The sequence below is a fragment of the Petaurus breviceps genome, unplaced genomic scaffold (genome assembly GCF_028583685.1).
Source record: "Petaurus breviceps papuanus isolate PSGF00001 unplaced genomic scaffold, PetGlider_PUasm1.0 185, whole genome shotgun sequence".
Taxonomy (NCBI): domain Eukaryota; kingdom Metazoa; phylum Chordata; class Mammalia; order Diprotodontia; family Petauridae; genus Petaurus; species Petaurus breviceps.
The window spans coordinates 7,210,301-7,225,984 of NW_027185797.1; the positions used below are offsets into that span (position 1 = coordinate 7,210,301).

At 40.8% G+C, this 15,684-nt stretch overlaps 1 protein-coding gene across 3 annotated transcripts in view; it reads right to left on the reverse strand.

Moving 5' to 3' along the window:
- LOC138161643 (collagen alpha-6(VI) chain-like) overlaps positions 1-15,684 on the reverse strand; it is a 133,781-nt gene that overhangs the window by 85,491 nt on the left and 32,606 nt on the right. For all 3 annotated transcript variants that reach the window (XM_069088398.1, XM_069088400.1, XM_069088399.1), the window contains 5 exons: positions 14,385-15,005; positions 11,192-11,752; positions 9,491-10,048; positions 5,594-6,169; positions 2,154-2,723 (listed from right to left, as the gene is read on the reverse strand). In XM_069088398.1, coding sequence (XP_068944499.1) covers positions 2,154-2,723; positions 5,594-6,169; positions 9,491-10,048; positions 11,192-11,752; positions 14,385-15,005 — 2,886 coding nt within the window. The remainder of the gene's footprint in view (positions 1-2,153; positions 2,724-5,593; positions 6,170-9,490; positions 10,049-11,191; positions 11,753-14,384; positions 15,006-15,684) is intronic.

Genomic DNA, 15,684 nt, shown 5'->3' on the forward strand with positions numbered 1-15,684 from the left:
ACAGTGCCTGACATTTAGTAAATGCTTAATAACGTTCCTATCTCTCCACCCATCATCCTTCCCTGCTTAACAGAACCTACTAGAGTTTATGCACCGTTGACAGAGCCCTTGAGCACAGGGTCACCTCTATGCCACAATAAGGCAGCCCGAGGATTTCAGCAGAGTGGGATTCAGAACAAATATCAATGTTTTAGAAAGGCCATATCATTTTCCCTTTTTATCTGTTTATGTTCATAACATAGGGTCATCCGCTAAAACATAAACCCAGACATGGATTAATGTAGTTTATTTACTTTGCCACTAGGTGGTACTCTTAGTAGCTTACGCCTAAGCTTCCTGCAGTGCCTTCAAGACAGCTCATGAGAAATGGATGAAAAATGCAAACCTGTATTTCCATAAATCACTCAAGCCGTTAATTAGCAAAGCCTGTAACTTTGTTACTAGCTCAGTGAGGTAAGCATCTGACAGCCTCTGGGGCAATCATACAAAGAAAAGCATTCAAAGGGGAACAGATAGCAGTCATCCCATTTCCCTAAACTGCATGGTCTCCAAGGAGAAATGGTGTTCACAGGCTACAGACTGGGGGATGGAAGGGGCCATGGAAGAAGTGCTTTCTCCCTGTTAACTTATATTTTCCTTTGAAGTCATGTGGGAGTTCCATCCATGCGGGTCTCCAGGCACCATCATCTCAGCTAAAAATCTCTAGAATTCTTCCTTCTTCATTACTACAGTCTATCATAATTAAGAATACTCTCATCATTCTAACGATTGTTTTACATTAAAATAAAAACAGTCATTACATTCATTACTGGGAGGCCAAACTTCACTATCTTAGCTCTTTAAGTGGCTTCTTCCCACTCTTTTAAATGGGGATAAAATGGCTTCTTCTCTGCTACTCTGTCCAGTAATTGTTTCGTACTCAGTTATTGGGAATGGAGCATGGGTTAGAAGTAGATACATACCTCAGGAGCACCTAAGGCAAAGGTTCATAACCCGGTGGCTACAGATCCCTAAGTGTCCACAGAAAAATTTCAGAGGGTCTGGGAACTTGGATGGGGGAAACCCCCACCAAAAAAAATCCCCAAACCCATTACATTCTTATTTTCCCTAACCTCTAATTGAAATTTAACCTACCCTTCAATTATAAATTTTTAGAAAAGTATTCTGAGAAGAGGTCCCTAGGCTTCACCAGACTGCCAAAGCGACCTATGATAGGGGAAAGAGGAAGGAAGGAAAGAAAGGGGGGAGAGAAGGAGAAAGGGAGGGAGGACTCATTTAGCACCTACAGTGTTCAAGGCATGGTGTTAAGCACTTTACAAAGATGATCTCAGTTAAGGCTCATAAACCCTTATCCCAACGAATCCCAGACTCTACTCAATTTGCCCTCCCATCTATTGCTTGGCTACAGTCAACAATAATTTTCAATGAGCACCAACTTAGTAAACCAGGGCTTTCAGCAACCAAAAGCTACATCTGTAGACCTTTCACTAAAACCAGTTCTTTCAAAAAATTTTGAACATTAGTCAATATATGTGGAAAGGTTAATATAAACCTCTTAGGGGCAGGGACTAGATTTCTTCCAGTGCCTGGCTCGATGCCTTGTACACAATAGATTACTAATGTTTGCTGAATGAATAACAATCATGCTTTTTCACATCTTACACCTACATTTCACACACTTCCCTTTGCAAACTAAGTCTGACATGCTGTAAAGGAAAGTGTCAAGAAAGATTAAGTAAAGAAAAACCTCCCAACACAGTATATCTCACATCTATGTAGAATTTTTAGGAAAAGATCTTTGCCAACTGAACAAAGCATCACTTGAAGTTCAAAAGGGCATAACCTAGGGGCAGCCAGGTGGCACAGTAAGAGCACTGGCCCTGGCTTCAGGAGACCCGGGATTGGTTCCGGCCTCAGATACTTGGCACCCACATAAAAAATAACTGGCCATGTAACCTTGAGCAAGTTACTTAACCCCAATTGCTTTTAAAAAAAAAAAAGGGCAAAACCTATACCTGCCATTAGGGCTGGGGTGAACATAAGCTGGTAAACTGAGGACCAAAGATACAAGAGAAGGGATTTTGGGAAATGAACTTATATAATGTAAGGGGAAAATAAGCAACAAGCCAAGTACCAGTTCAAAGGTCACTTACTGCTTTCACCAAATGACTGGCAGATGTTCCGGACAATTCTTTTTTTGATCTTTTTCAACTCGTCAAAGTTATCGACTGTTAGCTTTTTGTCCGATGTCCCAGTTATCTGAATGAGCTGCTGTTCATCCACATCCCCAATGCCCAAAGAGTATATATCAATTCCCTTCCTTCTCAGGTCTTCAGCAGCCTTGGCCACCTCATCTTGGGACTGCCCATCAGTGAGAACCAATAAAACTTGCTGGGTGCCCATATTTATTCTGCTGCCCATCTCTGGTCGGAAATATTGTTCCACTTGCCTCAGCGCAGCTCCAATGTGGGTAAATCCAAAGATCTGCTGGGTCATTTCAATTTGATCAGAAACTTCCTCTTCAGTTGTGAATGACCCCAAAGCAAACTCAGGGTTGTAGATATGGCTGAACTGAGCCAGCCCAACATGCACTTTGCTAGGTCTGATGTCAAAATCATCCACTACGGACACCAAAAAATCCTTCATCTTCTTGAAATCATTTGGATGTATGCTATTAGAACCATCAATGAGAAAAACAAGATCTGCCTTTTCAATTTCACAATCTGTGGGGGGGAAAGTGGTAGAAACATCAATTTGTAATGCTGTTTTCATGGTTTTAAAAGCAGATTGGAGAACTTTGAAAAAAAGCAACTTTTAGCCCAATTTAGGAAAGTTGTCCTGTTAAACTGATCAGTAATTACCAGTTTGAATACCATACAGGTGAACTGCTTATGTGTTCAGAGTGGGGATGAGCATCTCAATCCACACTTAATGTTGCTAATGCCATTTTCCATGGCTCCCATAACTGGAGAGGATAGTGATGGCAATCTGCTTCCTTCTATATGGCTCATCTTGTGCTACCCCAATACAGCTGGTGGTAGTTGGGAAGAACAAGAGGTGTAAGTATATATGTATGTACACATGTATGATAGCCCTGGCCTACCTAGCTTTTTAATTTGTATATCCTGCCATCTTCATAGGAGACCTTCAAACCCACTAAATGATGACTGGTTTTCAATGGCCAGATTCATTAACACTACTTTTGGTCCAAGTGGAATAAAAAAATTCTTTTTCTGCTAAACATTCTAGTTCAGTTGAGAAACAAACTTCCCTTGTTTAAATGTGGACAAAAGTTGATGAGACAGATATTCATGAAAGTGAGGAATGTGCATAGGATACACTTCACCTCTAATTAGCACCCTCCTCAATTCAAATTCACCAGCAATAAAAACCACTGACCTCAATTAGATCATTTCCATTTTGGAATGAGAACAGAGTAAAGACATTGACTTGATTGTCAATCCCCTAAGCATTCCAGTTATCCAGATGGAGGCTTAGCTGCTGAGGAGCTAGCAGATCTAAAAGAAATGGTCTAGAGATGCTTCAGGAACTCGTTAACCCATTCAAATCAGTGTGGAATTCAATTACAAGAAGCCATGTGCTCAGCATGAAAGGCAGCATGGAACAGAGGTCAGGGAGCTGGCCTCAAAGCTAACACAACCTGTGTATAAATGCTGCTTCTGACACTCATGTCTCACCCCACCCCTGCACAAAGGGCCACACTTGAGGACCTAGAGGGCCACATGTGGCCTCGATGGCACAGATTTCCTGTCCCCCGGCAAATCACAGAAACTTTCAGTAGCCCACACAGAGAAGGTGCTAAGCTATATTGCCAGAATTAGTGTCCTCACCAGGGAATTTCACATATTAATTAAATAATAGGTCCAATTCCCAACTTTGTAGAACTCTTTTTCTGATAAAGGGGAACTTTCAAAATTAAAATGTAATTCCATCTTCAGTAGGCTGAAAAGCACATATTGGTGCATTGGCTGGGGGAGGGGAGCAGTTATTTATTATCCTTATGTGAAAATCTACAAAAGAATGAGCTTCCCTTATATATGTGAAGAACCTAGACTATGTATTACAATTTTTTTTAAAAGATGAGTGAAAAGTATTGACATCTAATCCTAGGTAAGAAAAACATCTATCTATATAGGCACTGATGGATGCTCTCTCTCTCTCTCTCTCTCTCTCTCTCTCACACACACACACACACACACACACACACACACACACACACACACACACACACCCTTTGATCCACAGATTATTTGTGTCCCAAATGCAATTGGGGGAAAAAGACAATCTTAACAACCTTGTGTCATTAGGAACAAGAAGGTGACATACACTCCCACCCACACATGATATCTCGGATGAGGAGCCATCTCAAATTGACTCCTGAGCCAATTGCTAAATTTTCATTGTAAGCATTTGCATCTCAGAAATGTGCAAATGGTAAAAATCAGGGCTTGATTTTGTGTTTTTATTAATGGTCTGGACTTCAAGCAATGAAGAAAATATTCACGCAGATTAAACTTAATTCACAAAATAGTGGTAGAACATGTAGAAATCAGAAAGCTTTAAAAAAAAAAAAGCATCAGCTTCATAATACAGATAGAAGAATCCTGGTTTAACAGCGGTTTATTTGGAAAAGACCTATGGGTTTTGGTTGACCGAAAATTCAGTGTGGTCCGATGTGATATGATTGCCAAAAACATCTACTAGGGGAGTTAAATGTCCCACTTTGCTGTGCTCTGGTTAAACCACATTTGCAGTGTTGTATTTAGCTCTGAGCACAGCACTGTAATAAGAACAGTGCTAAATAGAAGTATGGCCAGAGGAGGCTAACCAGGCAACTGAAATATTTGGAAATAATGTTGTAGAAGGGATGACTTAAGGAGGAACTACTTAGTCTGGAAGAGAGAAAATGTCCAACCACCATCTTCAAAACAAGGACCAAGTGGTGGAAAAACCAGGAAGGCAACTTTCAGATTCAAGGCAGAAAGGACTTTTAAAGTCTTAGAGTTCTTCCAAAATGGAATGACTGACCTATGAGGCAATGAGCCTACAGAATCACATCACTGATATTGCAGAAAGTGGCTGACATAAGGAGAATATGGTCCTTAGGTCTCCACAAAGAAATCCTCATCACAGCTCTGACATTGTGGCAGAAGCTTGGACTAGATGACCTCTGAAGTCCCTTCCAAGCCAAGAATTCTAAGATTCTGTGTATCATGCTGCCCACCTCCTGATGGGAGGCAATGGATTCAGAATGAGATGGAATCCAATATTAGAATTTGTTCAGCTCAACTGTATGGTTATCATATGGGTTCTGTTTTTCACATTTCTTTTTCCAATGGGGAGAGTAAAGTGTGTGTGTACATGGTCAGGAGGGAGGTGGGTAAAAAAATCACTTAAAGAAGCAGGCTAGGTAAGCAAGAGAAGCCAACATCTTCATGAATTTCTCCATTTTTCCCCAGATAAACGGGAAAATCTATCATCCAGTGTGATCCTCTCCTGGGTATTGGGGCTTTCATCTTTTTTTTTCCTGACTGATTCCATGTTTAACAGAAACTAGACCATGCTATCTTACCTACTTTTGAAGGGCGACAGATACTGTCCGACACATTTGAGAATATGCCCTTGAGGCCCCCAAAGGTCTCCACAAAGAAATACTTGTCATCTGACCCTGCCATGGCCAAAAGCTCTTCAGTATTGGCTCCCGCGATTCCTACTGCCAGGATGAGAATGCCTTTATCCCTTAATGCCCTGGCTGTGGCATTGAGTTTACTTGCGTCATGGGATTCCCCATCTGTGATCACAATGAGGACCTGGGGAACCCTTTTGTGTATACGGCTACCCCGGGCCTCCGTGAACATGTGGTCTGAGAAGGCCAGGGCTTTGGCTGTGTATGTGTTTCCTCCTTTGGGATAATCGTTCTGGAGAACTGAAATGACTTCGGACTTTGTGTCAAGTTCATCCAGATAAAAGAGCATCTCGGGGTCATCTGAGTACTTCAGGGCTCCAAACTGGACACGATTCCTGCCGACGTCAGCTTTCTTCACCAGTCTGATCATGAATTCCTTCATGATGTTGTATTCGTCATGATCTATGCTGCCAGAGCTGTCAATGATGAATACCACATCTAAAACTTCTATCTGTTTGCATTCTGAAAGAGAGATATGAAGGGAAAATGCTGTGAATCAGGTTGGCAGGCTCTCCCAGCATGGGCTCTCTATCTCCACCCCACTGGAAACTGGGTCTCTACTCCTTATCCCCCAGCATCTCTGCCAGGTGAGCCTTTGGCCTTCTCAGGCATAGGAACCAGTCTAACTGGCTACAGGGGCAGCTAGAAGTAGTACAGACAGAGCACTGGGTCTAGAGTTAGCAAGACCCAAGTTCAAATCCAGCCTCAGACACTTACTAGCTGTGCAACCCTGGACAAGTCACTTAAGCCCTGCCGCATCTATAGAATGGGGGTAATAACAGCACCTACCCCCCGAGTGGTTATGAGAATCCAATGCAATAACTACAAAGTACTTAGCACAAGGCCTGGCACAGAGTAAGCACTATCTAAAGGTCAGCTATCATCATCATCATGACTTCCTGAAGTCTCACCATGCCCTTCACCCTCCTCTTCCCAGCATCCCTGTATGTGTTGTCTCCCTTCTTTAAAATGTAAGCTTTGTGAGGGCAGAGGATAAGAGCCCAGGACATAATAAGCTCACATTGAATTCTTTATCTAGATAAATGCTTTTATCTGTCTGTTACATGCCACCTGATGATTCTTTCCTTCATTTTATTTTTGTTTACTTTTTTTCTAGAACCTGGGATTCAAGCAGTGGGCCTAAGTGTGGACCTCTCTGGACAAGGGAGACAGCCCATGTTATTAGCATGCAGAAATCCTCATTAGGCATGTTTTCAGAGCAGAGACTCATTAAGTCCATTGGGAAAAGACCATAGAAATACCAGGAATAAAACTGTTGGCAGATTCTTGGCTTTACTAAGTCAAAATTCATTCCACGTATAAACAGTTTTTTACATATGCTTTCATTTATTCAGCTTTGGCTTGGTGTGTCTTTTTTTTTCTTTCCCAACCCTGGTGAACCTGAGATTTTACTCTTATGGTAAACCTTAGGGAGAATGCCCAGATAAAAATGAACTTGGTGACTTTTTTTCACATTTCTATTGTGGCTGGCTTAGCTAGCCTACACTTTCCCTGATTTTATGGAAAAATTGTCTCTTTTTTTTCATCATAGAAATGGACCCATTTGTCACTTGGTCCCTAGCATGAAGCTCCCATCAACTTTCTATAATTGGATCATCTCCATGGAAAAGTAGAGTAGTAGAGATGTAACAAGCCATCAGCAGAACTCATTTGAGGGTCTTAAAGTATAACAACATGCGTGGGTCCCAATGTTTTTTGTTCCATGAATCCCTTTCAAATAATAGCCCAAAAATGTATTGTGAACCTCCAAGGTAATTTAATATACTACTTATAATATATTGAGGCAATATGTTTACTGCTTAAGGTACCCCTGAAGAGCTGTTAATACAAATACTTTGGATAGTTGTCACGAACCCCTAAGGGGTTCATTGGTCACTAACCGATAACCACTGGAATATTCCAAAACTCAACCAATTCACCCCAAAGAACTTTAAGACAATTCAGTGTCCTCAGAAAGGGCCAAACTACCTTGCTAGTGTTAGTCCCTTGCTCGATATGCTACAAACCTGATGTTTAGGGCAACCCCCATTACCCAAATGCTTGTACCAACGAGAACATGCTGATGGCTGGGTACACTTTGACTCAGGCCTCCTATACTAAGGATCTAGAATAATACAGGCTGGCCCAGAAGTTGATGGGTCAGTCTCAAAGCTTCCTAAGAGTTCATATTGTTTCTAGTTGGGAGAACAGATTGTTCAGAAAAAAGCCTACATTGGTGCTCCCTAAGAAAGGGATAACAATTGCAAAGACAGGAGGCAAGGTGGTATATTGGAAATAGCATTGACCTTAGAGTCAGGATGACCTGGGTTCAAACCTCAATTCTGACACTTCCTAGCTTTAGGCCCCCAAACAGGTCACTTGCCTTTGTCAGCCTCAGTCTCCTCATTTGTAATTGGGGATAACCACACACCTACTTTCACAGGTTTAGTTGTTAGGCTCAAATGAAATACTATGAGCAAAGCTCTTTGCAGACCTTGAAAGCCTATGGAAATATTAGCTGCTGCTATTATGTTGCCCAACATTTATATAATACTTCACAGTTTTCATAGCATTTTCATTTGGCAGAGACATTGTTAGAGCAAACTGTAAAAAGAAAGACATTTAGAGTGTTACTCAGATTCTTTCAAATGTACAGGATTGTTCATCCTAATTAGTGATAATTATGGCAACAAAATGGAGGCAATAAGGTGAAGTGGACAGAGACCTGTTGACTTCGGAGTAAAAAAACTGGGCTCAGTCCTGGGTATGTCCCTGCATCTCTAAGCATCCCAGGTAACTGCACAATATTATCAAAGGGAACAAAGGGGCTCCTCTATATTGATCCAGGGGGTTTTCTCATGGGGAATTCATTATACCAATGAAATCATAGTTTGAGACTGATTCCCCCACTCCCCCAAAAAAAAACAGCAATGAAAAAGGGCTTCAGGAAGTTTAGAAATTACTGGCCATTTAACAATGTGCTACATTTCCCGTACACGTAAACTATTATTCAGATAAAAATTTTAAAAAATTATTTTTGAGGCCTAGAGAATGATTGAGCATCTTACTTCAAGCAGTACTTGATGTAACTAAAGAATAAGATTCAACAGAAAGAATTCCGGACTCAGAGTTAGGAGAGAGCTGGGTTTAAATTTCATCTCTGACTTAGACCTTATTCTATTTGACACACTGTAAGCTCCAGTCTGACTGGTTTATTATCCCAAAATTATTCCACATTTCATCTCCCATCGCCATGTCTTTGCATAGGCTTTGCCCCCTCCCCCCATGCCTGGAATACACTCCCTCATAACCTCTGCTGCTTAGAAACTACAGGTACCTTCAAAGCTCAGCTTAATAACTACTCCCTCCATAAGGCCTTTCCCTGATCCCCTCAAATTCCTAGTGTTTCTCCCCACAAAACTACTTAGCAGTTGTAAACTACTTGTCTTGGTATTGCCAGTATCTCATTTGGTGATTGGTACACAGTAGTCACTTAATGAATGCTTTGCTTGTTGATTGTGTGATAACAGTCAAGACACAATTATTTTGTGCCTCGGTTTCCCTCATCTGTAAAATAATGATAATAATACTTGAAGTTCTCATAGGGTTGTCATGAGAATCCAATGAGATAAAGGAGTTCCCTGGTAAAATTTGAAGTATTACAAGGATATTAGCTGCCATTACTGTCAGCATCTGGGCAGTATATAGGATATGACCTTGGAATGTGCTACATGAGATCTGACCCATAGAAGATTAGCTCAAGGTCTATTGAAAATTGCTTACCTTCATGGGGGCTACATATGCCAAAAATGAGGTCATCTTCTATGTGCTTCAGAATGTCAAAATTCTCCACATAAAAAACCATATCAAGCCTCCCACTGATTTCTACTAGCTGGGTTTCATTGGAGCCATACACTCCCACGGAGTAGATAATTATGCCATCTTGCCTCAGAGCCACAGCCGGATCCCTGACCAGGTCCTGAGCCTCCCCATCTGTGATGAGGATGAGAAACTTCCTGACATTGGGACGTGCCCCCTTGGAAGGATGGAAGTAGTCCGAGACAAAGCTCAGAGCACTTCCAGTCAGCGTCGTCTCGCCGATGTGAGCCATTCCGTCTATTGCATCAGCAATTTCACGTTGGGTCCTATACCGATTGAGCTGAAACTCTTCCTTGTTCTTGTCGCTAAACTGGACAACCCCGATTTGTACTTGGTCTGCTCCAATCTGAGATTTGCTCACCAGGTTCTTCATGAATGTTTTCATTTTAGCAAAGTTTTCAAGTCCTATGCTCCCAGAACTATCCACTAGAAACATGATATCAGCTTTCATATCTTTACAAGCTGCATGGAACAAAAATAAAGATCTTTACTCAAGGCAGTAAATTTTTTTAAATAAAAATATGTAAACCCAACAACTTCAAGTTTTAATTCTGTATGCTTGATGATCAGTCAAATACCAAGCAAACAAAACAGCACAATGGAGATAGGAACATTTTAAAAATAGTTTCCTTTAGCATATGATCATAAAGTATTGCTATTAGGAGATAGAATGGTCTAATAGGAAGTGCACTAACTTTGGAGTGAGAGGTTCTAGGTTCAAATTTCTCCTCTGATGACTGCTACTGGTGAGCCTTTGGGCAAGTGACTTAAACCTCCCCTCTAAGCCCTTCTTTGTAAAATTCACCCTCATGATGCCATTGGATGAACAGCCATAACAAAATGAGGGCTCTCATGGTCTGTTCTAATTCTATATCTATGGCCCTGTGGAAATGTGTAGGAGAGTTAGCTCAATTTGGCATTCTTTCAAAATGCTGCTCTTGCCGAGTTCCATCTACCAAGACAGGAAGGGAATGTGTAGGATTAAGTCAACATGGGCAAGTTTTCCCACATATGCCAGATCAAAACAGAATTCCTACTGTTCAGACATAAATCTGAACAATATTTCCTTTTAAAATTTAATTGGTTCCTGGGAATATACTTATCTGAAGAGGTTGAAAATTCCTATACTGCCAATACAGAGATTAGAATACTGTTAGCACTTTAAAAATGCTTGTTGATAGATTGATACATTAAGAATACACATATAGGGGCGGCCAGGTAGCACAGCAAGTAAGAGCACTGGCTCCAGTGTTGAGAAAGACCTGGAGATTGAATCCCGGGCTCAGACACTTAGCACCCACCCAGAAACACCTGGCCGTGTAACCTTGAGCAAGTTACTTAACCCCAATTGCTTAGGGGCGGCCAGGTGGCTCAGTGAGTAAGAGCACCGGCTCCGGTGTTGGGATTGACCTGGATCAAATCTGGGCTCAGATACTTAGCACCACACCCAGAAATAACTGGCCGTGTAACCTTGAGCAAGTTACTTAACCCGATTGCTTTAGAAAAAAAAAAAAGAAAAGAAAAGAATACACATACATACAAATCCTGCCCCTCCCTCCAAATTTCAATGTAAAATACTTCCAGGAAAAACAAAGTTTCTCTTACCTTCCTCAGAACAGATTCCTTGAACAACTTGATTTTTTATGTCTTTCAAAGAATCAAAGTTATACACATAGTAAACTCTCTTTTCTGACCCAGCAATTTCCAGCAACTGGGTTCGGTTTGCCTCCTTGATGCCAATGGCTAACACGTTGATGTGCTCATCCTGTAGTTTCTTGGAGGGCTCTTTGACGCTGTCATCTGACAACCCATCTGTCAGGACAATCAGGTGACATGGCACCTTGTTCCCACGCTGTCTCTTTGCTTTTTGGAGAAGCCCAATAGTGAAATTCAGAGCCGCACCGGTTTTAGTGTTGCCTCCCATCTGCCGAATGTTGTCAATAGCCTTCCCCAAATCATTTTTGTTAGTGTATTGGTTAATCTCAAATTCCCTTTCCCACCTGTCTGAATACTGAACAGCTCCAACTCTGACTTTATAGGGTGCTATGTTGAACATTCCTATCACTTCAGACAAAAACGTTTTCATTTCCTGAAAGTCTGCTGGCTGAATACTTCCTGAGCCATCAATGAGTAGATAGATGTCAGCTTCTTCAGTTTCCACACAACCTGAAATGGAATACAAATTAACATTAATTTACATTAATGCAAATGTAAAAAAGGAAAAGGTAGAGATGGACAGGAAGCCTAAGGTAGAAAAGTGGAAAATAACATTTTGAAGAGTTTTAAGGAAATGACTTCCACTATCTAAGTTTAAAAATGACTTCTTGGTCCAATCAAAGCAAATCATCCTGTTACTAAAGGTGTTAACTCTCATGGCTATGATTGATCAGCTAGGCAAACTTAGAAACGTGTAAGAATTAGAAAAGATATATAAACTTTCCAAAGTTATGCAAGACTAAATCAATATATTTTTTCTGACTACCCTTTAAAATACTAATTAGGGAGACACAATTTTTCTTACTAATAAACTTGACACATTACTTAAAGCCTAATTTTTTATAGCATAGGTTTGATCATGTTACCCTCTTCTTGTCTGATTCAGTCAACTACCTTTGATGGTTTTCCATTACCCAGGGAATGAAAGGTTTCCCATGACTTAGTGTCAACCTACTTTTCTGGTCTTACCTTTCACTACTTTCCTACCTCCAATTCTATACTTTAACCAAACTGGGATAACTTGCCAAAAATTTCCTCCCATTTCCCACCTCTGTCTCTTCTCTCCATTATAATAATTTTTCCCCTTCTCCTACCTCTCCTCTACCCAGATCCCCATCATCTAATCCTTCAAGGGTTATTTCAAAATTCCACGTCTTCTATGAAATCTTCCATGATCTCCCCTAGTTTTCTCCCTTCTCTGAACTACCCTAACACTGTGCACCTCTCCTTATTGTACATTATACCTTGTACTACAGAGGCAGCTTGGTGTAATAGAGGACTGGCCTTGGCCAAGAAGAAAAACCTACATTTGACTCCAACTTCAGATACTTACTAGTTATGAGACTTTGAAAAAATCACTTACTTGACTCAGCCTCAATTTCTTTACCTATAAAATGAGAATGATACTAATAGTGCCTACCTCACAGTGCTTGAAGGGAGGATCAAATGGGATAACATATTTAAAACACTTTACAAGTGTTAAAGACCTAGATAAATGTTGGCTATTATTTTCATTGTTTGTTTACATGCCTCATCTCTCTTACTTTGACTATATGCTCCATAAAGCTGGGGACCACATCTTTACAGCTCTCCACCAGGTTCCATAGCCTCTTTACACAGAACATCCCATCTCCCACATCCATGACTTTGCATGGGCTGTTCCCCATGGTTGTGATGCAATCCTTCCTCCCACCCACTTCTTAGAGCTCCTAGCCTTCTTCAAACTCAGTTCAAGGGTCACCTTATACATGTTGCCTTTCCTGATCCCTGAAATTGCCATAGTTAAGCCCTCCAATGCCTTGCATTGATTCTGTATACGGTATACTGTTAGTTGAGATGGTGTTTTCCCTTACAGAATATAAATTACTCGAACGCAAGGACCAAGCCATATTTGTTTTCATATGCCCAGCACCTCGGACAGTGCCTCATAGCAGGAACTTAATATTGGCTTATTCACTGATGGAATCCATAATCATTGGTTAAATGAATGTTGAAACATAACCTATATTGAATCATTTGCTTTCTCAATGAGAGGTGGGGAAGGAGAAAGGGAGAGAATTTGGAATTCAGTTTTTAAAACAAATGTTAAAAAACTGTTTTTTACATCTAACTGGAGAAAAATAAAAAATAAATCAATGTTGAATAACTTGTTAGCACATTGAATTAAGTGGAAACAGTGGCTGTAACTGTGTTTCTACATGCATGCTGGCATCTATATACAGATATAGTGCTCTATAAACCAACAAGACATTGGTGCAGTTATTCCTGGCTTCTCACCTATCACCAAATATTCGTGTCATACCTGCTTGTTCATGAGATACTTTTTAATCTCCTGAAATAACCATGTAAACTTCTTTGACAAATAAATCAACAGGGTAAAAAGATAACTATAGTGGTCCTTCCCATCAATCTGGTTTCACTCTTCCAAAATAAAACCAGATTCCCTGAGTAGCCTATTAATTAGCAGTTGGGGATGGAGAAAGAAAGAAAAAAGGAAGGAGAAGAATAACAGAAGAGAAACATAGGGGGAACTGTATATGTAGAGGAGAAAGATGAAAAAAAGGAGAGAATGGTCAAAAGGGATAATGGAGGAAGGTATTCTGGAACAGTCTGCGTCCTTTTGGAGATCGGAGTACACATTTCTACTTTTATTTTTTTAATGGAATTCTGCTGCAGCTAGGTGAAGCAATGATTAGAAAATTAGACCTGGCATCAAGAAGACTCAAGTTCAAATCCACCCTCAGATACTTCCTATCTGAGTGACCTCAGCCAAGTCTTTTAATCTGCCTGCCTCAGTTTCCTCATCTATAAAATAGGGATAATAATAGCACCTATTTCCCAGAGTCATTGTGAAAAATCAAATGAGATAATAATTGTAAAGACCTTATCACAGTGCCTGGCACACAGTAGGCACCTAATAAATGCTTCTTTCTTTTCTTCTGACGCTTCCCCCTTCATTTCTTCCACCTCAACTGTTGGTTATACTTTCCCCTCAAGTAGTTTTTACATTGTCTCATCCAAGTGAAAATAAGCCCCACCATCTGTAGGATGACTGAAATTGGGATAAGGAAAATGTAATTACCAGCTTTGAGGTGTTCAGTTCGTTCTGACAGGATGGATACCTTGTGCTGTATTTCACTCCTGAGTTTCTTCTGAAATGTCTGATTATGGGCTGCCAGGTCTGAAAATGTTTTCAGCTTAGAAATATACTTTTCTGGAGGGTGAGATGATATCTGCCCTAACTGGGTATAATCTGCTCCTTCCAGGCCCATGGTGAATAGAGTCACACCCTCACGCCGAAGGTCAAGGGCAGCTACAGAGACGTTATCTTCTGATGGTCTGTGAGTGACCAGAATGGCTATCTGGGGGACCCCCTGTGTCTTCCGGCTGCCTTTGTGGACACTGAAGACCTCTTTCCTGATCTTTGTGATGGCAGCTCCAGCGTAGGCTCTCCCAGCCCTGGGAGACAGGTTCTGTATCTCTTGCAGAATCTCTGTCTTGTTGATCCCAGTGCCCAGGGAATGTATTACCTTCGTCTCATTGCTGTATGTCACCAGGCCAATCCTCATACAGTTCTCTTTCACATCAAAAGAGGACACACTCTCTTCTAGGAATCCTTTCAAATACTCCAAGTTTTCCTGGGTGCCATTGGCAGACTCGTCCAGGAGAAAAACAACGTCAGCCACAGAAGCGCCATGACAAACTTGAGTGGAAGAAAAGAAAGAACAGATCGTTCAGTTGAAATTACCCTGTTTCACACTAAAACCTGTTATCACTTAGTTTTATGTCTGTTTTACATAAAAGGTCTCAAACATGGCTGATGGAGGGAATGGAAGAGAGAGAGCAAACAGTGTTAAGAACTAAACCCCATAACATTAAAGTTTAGATTCCTTTCCTCTGCTCCTAAAATAATATTAATGAATGCTGAATAGCTATTTAGAGAAACTGTCACCATAAAAATACCCATTAGCATCACGAAGAAATGATCAATGGTGCTTTAATTCAAGTGGATTTACTCAGAAGTAACGAAAGATGCCTGGAATTTTACCTACTTTGGAAATATCCATCAGAGTAGTAGGTGTCCACAAATATATGTTTCTGAAAAGCAAGAATTTCTTTGGTGACATTTGCTATCTTAATTACCCAGAAAGGGTGTCCCAAAAGAAAAATAAGATGAACCAGTTATATGGCAAGATTGAGGGATAATTGATAGGGAACCAACGGTTCACACTCTATTCATATTCTCACTGTGTTGAAGTACTCAAGGAAAGCACCCAGTATATTGGGTGGACTTCCTGTGGGGAGAATTTAATGGAGGACATGACCGAGAGTTACACTGGATACGTAGGTATGAGGAGACTGAGATTTGTATCACTGGAAGG